At 45.9% G+C, this 15,072-nt stretch overlaps 2 protein-coding genes across 2 annotated transcripts in view; one reads left to right on the top strand and one right to left on the bottom strand.

Moving 5' to 3' along the window:
• Positions 1-574: 574 nt before the first annotated feature.
• T265_07211 (hypothetical protein) overlaps positions 575-15,072 on the top strand; it is a gene marked incomplete at both ends in the record, with an annotated part of 29,250 nt that continues 14,752 nt past the window's right edge. The window contains 12 exons of the mRNA XM_009172667.1: positions 575-690; positions 738-1,008; positions 1,239-1,302; positions 1,345-1,472; positions 4,304-4,567; positions 6,925-7,104; positions 8,891-9,094; positions 9,565-10,283; positions 10,728-10,959; positions 13,259-13,697; positions 13,846-14,073; positions 14,714-15,048. Of these exons, the coding sequence (XP_009170931.1) occupies positions 575-690; positions 738-1,008; positions 1,239-1,302; positions 1,345-1,472; positions 4,304-4,567; positions 6,925-7,104; positions 8,891-9,094; positions 9,565-10,283; positions 10,728-10,959; positions 13,259-13,697; positions 13,846-14,073; positions 14,714-15,048 (3,180 nt within the window). The remainder of the gene's footprint in view (positions 691-737; positions 1,009-1,238; positions 1,303-1,344; positions 1,473-4,303; positions 4,568-6,924; positions 7,105-8,890; positions 9,095-9,564; positions 10,284-10,727; positions 10,960-13,258; positions 13,698-13,845; positions 14,074-14,713; positions 15,049-15,072) is intronic.
• T265_07212 (hypothetical protein) lies at positions 14,451-14,642 on the bottom strand (the record flags this gene model as incomplete). The annotated part of the gene is made up of 1 exon (XM_009172668.1): positions 14,451-14,642. The coding sequence occupies one exon, from the start codon at positions 14,640-14,642 to the stop codon at positions 14,451-14,453; it is 192 nt and encodes a 63-aa protein (XP_009170932.1).

The raw sequence follows: 15,072 nt of genomic DNA, 5'->3' as shown, positions 1-15,072 counted from the left end.
CTATAGTCATCATGTATGACCTGTCCCGAATATTCATGAGCGCTCTTTTGTCTCCCTTGAAATGTCTTACTGCTTCGCATCTCGATGTGTTTTTCAGCTGTTTGACCTATAAAGAAGGGTGAAGAATACTTTTTCTGTTTTTTTTTTATTTCAGCGCTGTGTTCAGAGCTGATAATTTACTCATTCTCACCCATTGATCATTGATACTTTTTCCTATATTACAGCTGACCAGCATCCGAGTTTATCAGATTCCTAGTCTGTTATTTTTCGGACCTAACGGAAACACATGATGGATGAGGCTATCCAGACCACCCGGTCAGCAATTGAGCGGTGTGAGGATTTGATGGCCCAATGGCGTGCGGAACGCAATTCCTCTTCTTTTGACCCTGTCCCACTGTAAGAAGTGAAAATACTTTTTCTGTTTTTTTATTTATTTCAGCGCTGTGTTCAGAGCTGATAGTTTACTCATTCTCACCCATTGATCATTGATGCTTTTTCCTATATTACAGCTGACCAGCATCCGAGTTTATCAGATTCCTAGTCTGTTATTTTTCGGACCTAACGGAAACACATGATGGATGAGGCTATCCAGACCACCCGGTCAGCAATTGAGCGGTGTGAGGATTTGATGGCCCAATGGCGTGCGGAACGCAATTCCTCTTCTTTCGACCCTGTCCCACTGTTGATCAGGTAAGGCATTCGTCTTTTTCTGCTTGATTCACTATTTCTTATTTCAGTTTGGCAGAACTACTCGAGGAACAGATCAACATATTTTTCAGCACCGATCCAGATCCATTTGATGATCGCCATCCACTTCGCACCGACTCTAGTTGTGATCTGGGACAAATCCTCCGGCTACTTTCCACTCACGAGGCGTTTCTAGAACGCATAACATATGTCTATCTTGTTGGGTCTAACGACCCGGCGGACCGGCTCGTTGTGGCTGCCTCTCGTTTACTGTGCGCTATGAGACTAGGCGTGACACTGTCTTTCACGTTGGACGATGAGGTGAGTGTTATAATAGTAACTCGTGAACCTTCTGGCCAAATTTTTAGGATACAACAATCAATACCTTGTACAGGTTGGCTCTGAGCGACTATGAACCCACAAACTGTTACGCCTTGTTTTTACTGGGGTCTGTATTGGACAACACTGAATTATTGTACATCACTCGTCAGAAAAACATTCAACTTGTACGTCCTATATTTCCGTCCTCCTGATCATCTACCATATTTCAGATCCCCGTAGTTGTGCAACGACTGACAGTGTTTGCGGATCAGCTAAAGCGGGAATTAGCTACAGGTAACCATCTCTGGACAACCATTTTATTTAACATCCTTTTAGCTGCCCCAAGCAGACAAGATTTGGGAATGAACAATCTCTTGGGCAGCTTTCACCTTCACAACTTGACTACGGAAATGAAAGTCCGCCTGTCTATTGCTTATTTATTGCCTATCGCAGAATATCAAGATGTGAGTGGTAATTTATGGTGTTCCCTAGGTCTCCCCGATTAATCGTTTGCTTCATCGCCTGTCAGTTTAGAGACTGTCCTTTGTGCTTTCATCATCGAACTCCGGAGGCACCTTCACAATATGCACATTCTCCAGATATTACCCAACTGTGAGATTTACCGAATGGAGTTAGAGATTGTCCTTTGTGCTTTCATCATCGAACTCCAGAGGCACCCTCACAATATGCACATTCTCCAGACATTACCCAACTGTGAGATTTACCGAATGGATCTTTGAAGATTCAGTTGACTGATTCGATAAGATGTGGTGACGGAAACGGCAGAGCTGGGAAGTTTGATTTTGGAACTTTATTTAAGATGAGAAGTCCACAACTAATTTTCAGGGACTTTGGGCCTGGTTTCCTTAACTTATTCGACAGTTGCCAAGATATTCATTCCTTCTGTTCACTGTTTCGGTACTTGTGGAGTACCGAGATCACATACTTATGGAGACGATGACTTGAACTTTTTTTTCAGCTTTTGAAATTTGTTTGCCCGTAGTGTATTTGTGTTACTTTGGAACCAATCGATTCTCGGGAAGTATGCGGACTGAAACCTGACCAGGTCACCTAGACAATTGTGGATCTCCAACTGGTAACGTTTCCCGTTATTGATCGTTGCCGTATCCTTCGTAGACAGGCATTACTGAGCGGATGCCACAAATCACCTCCACCCCACGAAAAATTTACTAGGGAAAAAGTGTAGTCTTCATTAAAATCGCTCTAGGGCGATGTTTTTACCAGTCTTGACAAGTGTACATAGTCTTAATGCTTTTCAAAAAGTATCTACGATGGTTTGTACTCAGCAGATACAATGCTATTTGCAGCTTTTTCCTCTTATTGCGCTGAACAACCTTAGTGATCACATCCTCACACGACAACACAGCCGGTTGGGAGGCTCAACTATGACACCAGCCTAACTGCTACATTAAGATTTCTCTGCACCTTTTCTCCCTACCTTGTTTGGCTCTCGTGGCTCATGTGATTACGTACTACGCTGATATTTAGGAGTATTGGACAACATCTCTCTTATTTGGCTTTATCTTGCAGTAGAGCTTGGTGAGACCGAGTCAGCTGATTTCGGTAAGGTTGTGACTGCAGCGTGTTGATCGGGCGCCTTTTCTATACAGGATCCTGGTTGGAAGTATTTTTTGTGCACAGGATCCTGTTGGAAGTATTTTTTGTGCCGCCATCTTCTTGTGGCTAGTTTCTACTTGGTCGTTATCTATTGTATTGGTTGGTGGTCTGGGGTGTGTTCGCGACTTTAAGGAGATCAAGAGATGGACTAACCATGGGCGTCATCATCTGCCAGTCGGATTGCAGCAGAAATGCATAATGGGTTGGTAATCCGCTTTTCCTCCTGGGCTGAAGTATTGCGATGGATTGTCGAGCACAATATAGTGTTCAGTTGGCATTGAGCCTTTTTTTCGTAAACTAGGCAACCTGCAGCCTAATGTCAATTCAAGGGAATAAAACTATAAATGAATAGAATCTGACAGTTCTTGAGCTGTTTACTGTTTCATCCAAATTGCATACAATGACCTGTGAGCTAGCGTGACTAGTTGGCAGCCGATGACCTACGCTATCCAGTAGCGTTTACTGACCTACATTAACTGTTAATGGTCATGTATATGCGACCTCTGGTTAGTGCGATCCCCTGGTTGTCTTGTATAGTCGGTCTCACATAGACCCGACCGACGGTGTTCAGTAAGCTCGAGCACCCATGCATTCTTAAGCTGAGACCGGTAGTCTTATACCTGGCAGAATAGCCTTTCTCAGCATAGTAATGGTCGTGTTATCTAGGTCGTGTTTGGGTTCGAACGTGAGAACATACTATTCGTACGTTTGAGAGGATTAAGCAGCATGTCTGTCCGCTGACTGCGGTGTTGCTCACTGTCAGAGCATGCGATACCAAAGTGACTGAACGTTGTAAGGTCCCGAATTTGCAGTATGTTACTCCTACTTAACGTCTGTGTGGGGGCATTCACTAGCTGTGGTAAACAGTGTTCGTTTTTTATATGGTTCCTTTATGATTGTGTACACATGGGCACATTACTCATGCACCTGGGAACGTTTAACGGCATGTCTGTTCGCCGACTGCACTTTGTGGTGCTGTTTGGTATAAAAACATGCGAAACCAAATTGGTCGAGTGTTGCGAAGCTCCGAATTCGCAGCACGTTGGTCAAACATGTTTCTGGTTTGATCTCGGAATGGTTTTAACATTAGTGGGTCTAGTTTCTAGGATAGTCTTTTTACTTTGTTCGTTCATGGCTGTGAAAATCCAGACACACACTACTGACATACCCACTGAATGTCTTCCCGTTATCACACATTGCGATGCTGTTCGGCATGTAATCATGCGACACTGAATGAACCGAACGTTGTGTGGCTGTGAATTTGCGACACTTTAGTCAGGGATTGTTTCTGGTATGTCTATAGTTTATGCAGTTCCCTTACTGCTCAGTCCTTCTCTTCCGTTTTGAGCATTTGGTCACAGTACTCACGCATTTGAAACGTTCGTGCGGTTTATCTGCCCACTGATTCAATCTTGCAGGCATCCAGCTGGCATTAAATGTATCTACTCTTTGATTTCAAACTGTTGGCCATAGTTTCACGGATGTGCAGCTTGTTTCGCCAAAGCCTTATCCAGCGTAATAATACTTTTCTGTATTTTATGACACAGACATCTTTTGATACCATTTCATGTTTTCTTTCTGCCTTCACTTGAGTTGTTTGTTTTTCCTATCATAGTGGAAAGTTAATGTAAGTCGATAATGATTGTTTTTTTTTCAGTTGATGCCTTTCATGTACAATGGCGGAATACTCGACCTAATCTACACATTTATCTCGACGGAGGTAGCAGCACGTGATATCCGCCTTACGTTTGAAGCCCTACGGCTTTTGGGGAACTTGATGTGTCACCGCTGCGTTTACTTGGAGTTTGTGGAGAAGCATGGATTGGAAGCCGTTCTCAAGGTCCCAAGGCCGTCCGTAGCAGCAACGGCGGTCAGTGTGGTGCTGTACTACACAGCTTATTTCGAAGACGCCATGGAAAGGGTAGGTATTTATTGGACGTTTGTCTTTCGTGTTCGCATCCAAAATTACGCTTGAAACCTTCCTCTTTTTTGCATATGAAATGAATCGTTAGTTACCGTACAAAATTACTTACCGCAAGGCCTCCGATTCGAGCCCAGCCTCAACATCTCAAATGCTCCTGTCTAGGTGTGGGCAGACTGACAGCCATCATGCTTCCTTCAGATGGCATGGCAGCTGAGCACGGAAAAGGTGTTACAGCTGAACGATCATTATTGTCTACAAAATGTATAAAGGAATCCCTGCATGAAGCCACTTGAGCTTCTGCGTCTTTTACGACTTGCTGAGCGAACTTATGCGTCACGAATGGACGACCTCGCCGATGGAGTAACGGTTTGGCCACCTCCGTGCCACATTGAGCTATACTGGGGGGGGGGGGTGCGGGGGTTTTGCCCCCGCACCCCATTAGCCTTAATGGGGGGGGGGGGGTTGTCCATGCGACTCTTAAGAGGTTAGTCGGTAGTTAGAGCAACACACTCTCCTGGTCCTCCAGGTTTGGCGTTGGATCCTGTATACTGACTTGTTCCATAAATATGGTAGTAAACTTGCATTAAATACAAGATTCAAAGGTTTCGGTCGAGGACCCAAATCTTCCTCCTCTCTCCAGCTCTCGGTTTCTGGCACTATCCCAGCTCACGTGTAAATAACGCTCTCATACTACATCGGCCGTCGCACCGACCAGGTCGCATTCTTGCCGCATACATCAGGGTGGGTTAGCGAAAACATGCTACTACTGGCGCCTCATTACGATTTCACTTATTCCCTCTTCTACCTTATCCCACCCAATTTGAACACTCTCTGCCGATCCCAGCACTAGGATTCACCGGCTTGCTCTACGTGCATTACAATCAGCTACGGCTTCTGTGCGTCCGAATTCAGTTACAACTCTAAACAATTCGTGGTTTACTTTTTAATCGCTGAAAGCCAGTCAACTTTAGCTACGTTTACTATTCGCACAATGAGGCAAGCAGGACAACAAATGGCTCTTGCTCGTACCCTGGATTGCCTGTGCATTGATATATACTGTAAACCGTAAACGAGGATGCATGGCGCGAGTACTGCAATTGAAAAGAGTGCCCCCGCTGCACACATCTGGTGATGCGGAGGTCTCTGTAGCCGATTATGCCAGGGTACGCAGCCGTCGAGAAGAAGCGTCCCTACTTGATTGGATTCATGCCTTTTGATATTCACCTCTATAGGGTTCGTTTGGCAACGTCTGTGAAAAAAATCTCGAGAAAGCGAGGCCCATCGCACACTGTTTGTTGCGTCTGCTTACACTCCAATTGATTGAAACTCTGAATCTGTCGAAGACAGTTTCTATAACTCTCTAGGTGGTTTTTTACAACGGGCTCAGACATCGTTGTAGTTGTCGGTGACGGGAACGATCAGGAAGGTAGACCAAGCGCTGCGGAGGCCCAATCGGGTGGTCGTCTAGGGTTGGGTAGGAGACGTATAGACAACCAGAGACCAATCAGAGACCGAAACAATTCTGAGATATCCAGCAAAAGGAGTGTTGAGCACACTACTTCGAACAGCGACTCAGTGGGCTACCTGACGTCTCCCCCAGCCTGGATGACCGGTCTTCAACAGAGAGGTGGACTGTGAGTATGGAACTCTCTTTATCTCCGGAAGTGTCTGAATATACGTCTCCACTCAAACGTCATCGTACTTTTTGCCCTGACGACCTTCCACCGGATCTGCTGAAGGATGACAGTGAAGTCCTCAGTCAGTGTCCATCTGGCCTACTTGTCCCCAACTGGGGGAAAGATGCCGTTCAAGATAACTGGGATGAGTCGATAATACTGCCCATTTTCAACAAGGCTGCTCGCAGTGGATGCGGCAACCACAAATGTGTCAGTTTGACTCCCGCTGAAATAAGGCTTCTGGCCCCACTGATTCTTCGTCCTTTTATGGCTATGAAGGATACTATAGTCCGCCCTCCAGGATGGCGTTCGTTCTTGACTGGCGTGTGATTGAAGTCAGCGGTGCTCGTACTGTCGGCTTCATTCCAAGTTGAGCGTTTGGGAGTTGCGAACAGCAGGTTCCTCATCCAGTCTTTTCTTTTCCCGACTTTTAGGCTTGGAATAAGTGGAGTAACTTTTTTGTGGTTGTACGGCAGTGAAGCATCAGTGTTAACACTAATGTTGCTGTAATTGAGGATGATGGTGATAGTTTCCTTTTTTCACTCATCTAGTGACTTCGTGGAGTTTGGTTTATGCGGCTTTTAAGTAGCTCAACTCCACAACTGTTCCATGAACATCTGGACTCTGAACACTAGGAAATTAAGCATCTGAGCTGAAAACACGCTTTTCAATCCACAGGTTTGCCAACTTCCTCACTCCGTGTTGTCGGATCTGATCAGATATGCACTCTGGTTGGTCGAATGTTCCCATCCGTCTGCCCGATGTTATTCCCTGTTCTTTCTCAACCTGGTTCTTTGTTATGGTGTTACGTTTGATCTGTTCGCTGCACAGAATGGACTGGTTTACTTGTTCAATGCGGTAAGTCTAGAAATCTTCGTTTTATCCTGTGTGTTGCCGTATATCATGTAGCAAATGCTGAGTACTCTGTGTATCACCAGCACCAACTTATTCAGATCTGCTATTAACCGACCCTCCATATTTCACGGCGGCCTCAAGGCGGTCCATTCGAGACCGTGCCAATGAATTGCTTCGTCTAATCAGTTTCCATGGGATTTTCTGTTGTTTCACCTTTCCTGGGGATCATCAGGTAGACAACAATTTGTGTTTAATTAGAACGTGAGGTTGACGGAAACTGGGACATTGCGTCCATGTGATGAACCCCAAGAAAGGTTGTCGAAGAGTTTTCAGCAACTATATGGATGGTGCTCCAAAAATATATTGCGCACCAAATGAAACACGAGGTGGTCACTATGCAGAACATTTAGCTGAAGAATATCACAAACGAGAGATTCCGCCGGGATTCAGTTAAGTCTGCCGTAAAAGCCAAATTGGTATGCAAATATTGGACGTGAAACCAGTGTGTGCTGCGTCCTTTCGAATCACCATCAATGCGTCTCTTATGAATCCTGATGAAGATTCTAAGCAACAACTTTCCGGATAGAGACGGGACAGTATGGCTTCGTGTTTTAGTTGTATTCGTCTGATACCCTTTCAGGATGCACCGGTGATCATACCACGATAGCGCAAATTCATATTGCGTGAACTGATGTTGAATGACGCGCTTGTTTTCGGCAAGGTAGGTTTTTCCTCCGCTTTGAAATCTTTTTAAAATTACTACCGATTGCGTACTACCGGTTTGGACACAATGTGGGAAGTTTCAACAAATCCTAGAAGTGGTCAGACGGTCGTGTACATCACATATTCATCGGACTCAAGCGAACTCTGAACAGAGAATACACCAACTTAATGTACAGCAATTCTCCATACTCGCAGGTTCACCCGAAGCGATGGAGAGAAATGAGCGAAATAGACCGGGATTTTTTTTCTGGGAAAGTGGGCACAGAGACCATTTGTCTTAATGCATGCAGAATATTCTCGATACACTCCTGCAGATAGACAGTTGTGTCTCACAGTTCTTGATGGAGCAGGGTAATCCTCCGATTAGTGAAGCTCAATCACTTCAAACCGTGAGAATTTTTGAACAATTAGTCTGGTTGATCTGTTTATTCTATTCACCATAATAGAAGGCGAAATTCTCAGACCCACGTTACATAATACTTGAGAAATCTGCTGGGTCGCTGCGGAAACACAACGAATTTTGAATTTGCGGCTAGTGCGTCGTTTTTCCAGTACTTTTAGGACTGTATCACACATTTTCTTTAGACTTTTCCTATTCCCTTAGAGGAGGTTGAGACCTCCCATAACAACGAAGTCGTCAGTGGAAAAACAGTTCCGTCAGCGGGTCACTCTAGGACGAGCAAGTGGCATTCCTTCAGAGGTCCCTTTCCCCCCGTTCAGTCCAATATTTCCATGGGCTACCTTTTGTCGAATATGAGGTTCTCATGGTCGTTGGCTTGTTCGCTGAGCTGGGCAGTTTGATTGCAAACGTTTCATCACCAATTGAGGTGACATCATCAGTGCGTTATTGGAGAGCGTAGTGGTTCGTATTGATGGGTTCGTGGTTGTGCTACGCTACGTACCACTACACTCTCCAATACCGCACTGATGATGTCATCTTGATTGGTGATCGAACATTTGCAGTCGAATTGCCCAGCTCAGCGAACGAGCCGACGACCATCTGCGCTACCTGAGCTACCAACATTTCCTCTATGAGGCTGTCATCGCCATATTCCGTTCTTTTCAGATTTGTGTACTGCCCCTTCGTCTCACTGAGGATCGGCCACCTACCTTGAAAGACACGACTTCTTGGCACGTCGTTCGAGCAAGTTTGTGTGCTATTCGCCGGTTTCTGGAGATCAGTCTATTGCTGTGGATTGACACACTTGATCCCAGCCTGGCCAGTTTGTTTGATGAACCCCCTCGTTCGGTCGCCGCAACCGGTTGTCGGGTAAGTTTGACTCCGAATTTTTCATCCCCCCTTCACTTTGTCGATTCTGGCGTATCTTTCGTCTCGGGCACTTTTCCTTCAAATATTCAAACTTCTAAGCAATTTAGTTGTGATCACCGATGGAGCCGCTAAAAAACTCCTATGCACACACCAGGTGATATTCCGTTTCGCTATTTTTTGCGAATATGGGGGATTAGGATTCAAATATCAACCGCGTTTGACTACTTTCTTATTTTCCTATGCGGTCTAGGGAAACTTTCGTAAGAGTTCAGCCGTTGGTTAAGTTTAGGTGTGGCATTAGAGAAGTCATCATTCGGTATCGGTTATGGGAAACCCTCGCCATCCTCTTTGTTAAGGTTCACATAATCAAAATTCACAAGGCATTGTGTTGATACACGAAAGGCAGTTTATGGGCACTTGTGTGTACCATTTTCCAACGTATTCGCCTTTATTATGCCATCTTCTCACAGCCCATCATTTATACCACCGAGCAAATGTCTCGTCTGATCTCCCTGGTGATTGCGCGTATTCGACCGGATACCTTATGGCCACCCACCCAGCAGCTGAACGAACGTGGGGCTGTGGATGTGTTGTACCGTATCATCGCACGCAATGTCTACGCCCACAACAGTTGGCCGTGCCGAAACGAATGCACACGGCTTGCTGTGGACATTCTGAACCTTATGTCGCTAACCTATGACCTTGCGGATCAAATAGCCAGTACAGATGTTTATTCGTTCCCGTCAGGCATGAACACAGCTTCCGCGGCGTTCTTGAGTTCATCCCCACTTTTTTTCCCACTGACTGCCATCGGGGATAGTCCCCGCTCCGGAGCGGGATCGGCTGATGTCACTGTACACCTACCTTCACCTAATGCTCCAACTGGCAACAGTGGGAGTGGTAATACCGGACGAAACGAACGTAGAGGTCTGCTGAATCAGCTGTTGGAAATTGTTGAGCAGGTTGGTTCGGGAGCCAGCGGAGCTTGGGACCTCGGACACACTGGACCCAACAGACCTCGGCGACGAATTCGTGATCACGATGCAAGTAACGAAAATGGCCCTAATGGAATGCGTTCGGGTGAGGGGCCAGCCAATCATGGGTCGGATGGACAAGACACTGCAATAGATGGAACAGAATCTAACAACGCAGATGAGGCCACTGTGGATGAGCGCGTAAATGGCTTGCAGTAAGTTTCATCGCTTCGGTTTTTGATATGCGGCACATAAGTTGACTTGGTCCCTTGTTCTGCTCCACGACTGTTTGAAACCGTTGTCTTAAGTCTGCCTTTCTCTTGGTTTGTCACGACACATAAATATGGCGCGTCTTCAGCTTAACTCAAATGAATCTGTTCCTTAAGTGAGTTACTAGACAACATTCACCATGGTCGTACATCCAGTCAGTGATAATATACCTAAGGTAAGACAGTAATCCCCTTGGCTGTTGTTCTTCTGGATAGCTGTTCCAAACAGCCTGGAAATACATACTTGCTGCTGCTAATAACCACTTTTTCGTCTTGGAAAACTAGCAATTGGGAGCTGCTTAAAATCTCTGCACCATTAGGTTTTACTTTATTCAAAATCTCACCGTCCTCGTCTCATTGAAATCTTTCGTTCCCCAGCATGCTTTTTAGCATTTCCCGTGAAGATGATGGCTGGGACGTCGCGGTTCACAAGGCTGTCTTGGCCTTTGTGTGCACGCTCGTCTATCGTCCGATTACCGAGCATGAACATCCAGATAATCCGATCCCCGCTACTCGAGTACTTGTTCAATTTTCTTCGTTACATTCTGCAGTCGGTTTGGGTACATCTTCGCCCCCAGGACAATTTCGAGGTCCAAGTTATCTGTCCTCGCCCTCATTCAAGGTTAGTTTTCAGTGTGATGAGTTGCCGATACATTTGGTGTACGTTCAACAGTCACACCATAGTCTCTCGCGCTAGCTGCTGCAAGACTCCAGTGATAATACTAGAACTTGGTTATCACAACGGCATTTTCCCCAAGTGCAACTTCCCGTCCATAGGGCTAGTTTCCGTCAGCTCAGTCGAGTAGAATCAGGAGTGGTTGGCTCTCATATCGTCAGGTTAGTCACTGGACTCTTAGCAAGATCGCAAAACAATATTGGTGCGGTGTCTCAATAAAGTTCCAATTATCTTCAATGTCATTGCTTATGAATAACGAACTCAGCAAAAAAGGCTGGATACCACTACCTTGTTATTCCACAAATTACCTGACCTAACCATCTCTGAACTGCGCAAAGGAAACGGGAATGCTGGAAACGCATTTGAACACTTAAACCTTATTCCCCACATGGTGATAACTTGCTTTCCCTTACTATCCCGTTTATTGACCTTTACTACTTGACCGTGTGAGTGCAGAATGATAGTGCGCGTTGGTTGATTTGAATAAGGACTTTCGAGCTTTGGAAGTAGTTGCTGACAGTAGCAACTATACTCTCCCAGTGACAAACATCAATGTCTCTATTGTGTATATACCTCCTATCTTACACATCTTGGTATGTTCGAACACTGTGCTGAGTTCCATCTGTCGCTGTTTTCTCACGCGATCGCAGAGTAATTCTACGCGTCACGGTCTGAACAGTTCATTGATCTATTTTATGAATGCAGTGTGGCGTATGATCATCAGTTTACTTGTCTTCGTTCCGGACAGATGAAGAACACGTTCAAGGCCGAACAGTTGTCTGAAAATAAGTCAATAGCCTGTAGCGTGCATAGAGTCTCACAGCTGTTGGGTGGGTTCAGTGGCAAGAGGGGCGAGATGGCCCAAGTGGTTAGAGCGCGAATTTTTTGACCGGAAGGTTCGTGGTTCGAATCCGACCTCCGCCACTCGACTTCCCCTGTCTAGGCTTCGGCAACCTGGCAGTATCCCAGCCCTCGTGCTTTTTTTGCCCGAAGGTTCGTGGTTCGAATCCGACCTCCGCCACTCGACTTCCCCTGTCTAGGCTTCGGCAACCTGGCAGTATCCCAGCCCTCGTGCTTCCTTTGGGTGGCATGGCAGCTAGGCACCGAAAGGGTGCTACAGCTGAACGCTTTTTTTCAGTGGCAAGATTCGTGTAATATTAGAGTGTGTTATGTGTTATGATCCGTGAGTTATGATCATAAGTTGGCTAGCCGTTTGGGCGATTGATTTTCTCACTGAACGAGCTTTTGTAGTAGCAACTCAGAGAGTTCACAACAACGTTAGCTGCCACTCGCAACCTTGTTTTGAATCCACTTTGAAGAGAGGTCATTCTCCTAACACGTGACCGAAAACAGTCCCTCTACTTTTGGATTTTATTTACTCGTTTTTTTGTTAGGTGGAACGAGTTTATTCGACCAGGAATCACAGAGGAAATGTTGTATTAGATTGAGCATACTTGTTTCGTACTTTTGCACCATCTAGTAACCAGCCCGGTTATGCGGTGCTATGGCTGTGGATGCACAGTGTCGACTGATCATGGAATTCTCGCGTTTTAGGATGTCAAGGGTTCTGTACAAGTGACTGGCCGAAGTAGCGCAATATCTCTCGTCAACATCTCGTCAGAGTGGAATTAAATCGGCACGGTTGGCATGCAGATGCTGTCGGCTGTTTATTGCTGTGTCAGTTTATTTTTGTTGACAGCTCTTATTGCATTCTGTCATTGCTCTGCAAGAGGCAGACAACCTTCTTTCGTGATCCGTGGCCTTGGTATTCGTACACACCAGTATAACCAGAACTTTATGTTATCGCTATCCCTCGAAGTGGCTAAAAAGCCTGTACTTTCGGAGAATTCGTCTGCCCGCACAGAACGCTACCAACGGTGGTGCATACATTCGTTCCCGGCCTATTCAGTGAGCTTTTAGGGTTCAGTTTTTTACACACAATACTTGACCACACTGCCAAGACATACCAGGTATCGGTTGGTGTTGATCTCACAGAACGAATTAATCCCTACCACTTGCGGACCTTAATATGAAGCTGCATTTTTCACGGGTAAATCCTCTGATTGTCAATTTTATGGGAAGTGAATCGGAATCAAGGACACTGGTATAGTGTGAGGAGAAGACGAGTGCACTCCCGGTGCCAGTGGGTTGTGAACTTTTGTGAGATTCAGTTCTAGTTCCAGAATCTACACTGTCTAGTTTTGATTGATCCATCGACTCATTTGCCATGTTCTCCTGTTTTTAGACGCCCAACCGGCTGACGACAAACACCGTAGGACGCTCAGCACGTAAACGCCGCCTAGATGAGGGGATCATCCAGCCCTTATTCGTGCCTACCGACACGGCATCTCCTACTCCGTCTTCCCCGTTATCACAGCCGCGACCCCAAAGTCCAGGTGGATCCTCCCACAACACGAACACATTTTCGGAATCCGGCATGCCATCTCCAATGGGCCGACACAAATCTACTCAGTTATTATATCGCCAAGCCCATTTGTGGAACATTGTTCGACGCCAGCACGGAATCATGGCTTTGTTATTCCATTTGGAGACTAAACAGCCCATATCCGATGCGGATAGTGTTCGAACACTAGCTTGCCGAGGACTGGTTGGACTGGCCCGGTCGGAGGAAGTTAGAAGCATGCTTGCGAAAATGCCATTATTCACAAAGGCTCTCCTCCAACGTAAGTAGTGACTTCTGATTGCTTCACTTGTAACAGTTTAGCTCATCATATTTGCAAATCGAAACGCGTTCCGGTTCCAGTTAAATGCCTGATAATCTAACGTGAGCTCACGCCACTAACTTTGTTCTATCTATATTTCTACTTCTAGTGTTGATGAAAGAACCGGTTCTACCTGATCGACTGACTCAACACGCCGAGTTTTGCCGATACGCAACAATGCTTATACGGTTAGTTGTCGGCACTCTTTCTGATGGCCTCCTCTCGGGTGATATGTCCTTGGAGCGTGTCCGACGAGCAGAAATTGTGGCAAAGACGCGTATCCAGTGGGATCAGGAAGAATTGCTGGAGCTCATATATCGACACTTACAGTCGAAAGGTACTTTATTGAATTTCTTAAATGTGGTTAGCAGTCTTGATGGGCCGTCTCATGGTAGCTGGACAGTCACACGTTATCGAGTTTGTTGTGGCATGTAGTGTGCCAAAATATCTCAAACCCATCGGATTTTTAGGATTTTTTGCGTGAATGGTGGTAATGTTTTATCGAAGGATCTGACTGAACATCAAAAAAGCTAGCATTATCGATTATTCTCTGGTTTGCATGTATTCTCTTTGGTAATGGCCCACTACGGTGTGTATTTGGTTTTCGTTTGCGGCGTTAAAAAGTCCTGAGATGCTTGGGAATACGCATGTTTTACTGTTTATCGGTTTATACCGGTTACGAAACTGTGCTTAAACCATAAATGATAGCTGAACTTATTGTAATCCCGTCCAAGAAATTCCTTGAGGTCTTGCAAGATGTTCACTTTCATCGGCCTGATGGGCTTCATGTAGGCCGGAGTACCGATAGCTTTGCTCGTCATTCTCCTTGCATTGTGCTATTTTGCACTTTTGTGGGTCATTGTAAGATTGACGCACTCGAGTGGTAGGGGGGTACCCAGGAGCCATTTTTCTAACTTTGCACTGTGCTGTTTCCCGTCTTGCACTGATATGAGTGATATTTCCATCTCTACAAATAGGACTCCACCGGACAGCGACTGTCCTTCAGCAGGAAGCCAATATCAAAGTTGTGCACCCCGCACCTTCTCAAGCTTCCACTTACGATGATTTCAATAGACCGCCTGGCGAAACGCCTCCCTATCAGCCTACACCTGGTTGTGTAGCATCCGACCTTGGTGGCAGTGGATCAAGCTCTCAAGCGTTTGATACCAGTTTAAGTGCGCCGGAAGTTGTTGCCTCTGCTTCGGAGATGACTGGGCCGTCCGGTGATAGTGTTGCTGACCAACCACCGCCCACACCGAGTCTACGCCTCGTGAAGCTGCGAACACCAGTTCCAACAATTCAAACACCGAAGGTGAGTTTCCTTTCTGTGCGCCCT

The sequence above is a fragment of the Opisthorchis viverrini genome (assembly GCF_000715545.1).
Source record: "Opisthorchis viverrini unplaced genomic scaffold opera_v5_162, whole genome shotgun sequence".
Lineage (NCBI taxonomy): Eukaryota > Metazoa > Platyhelminthes > Trematoda > Opisthorchiida > Opisthorchiidae > Opisthorchis > Opisthorchis viverrini.
This window is presented reverse-complemented; position numbering and strand designations above follow the sequence as displayed.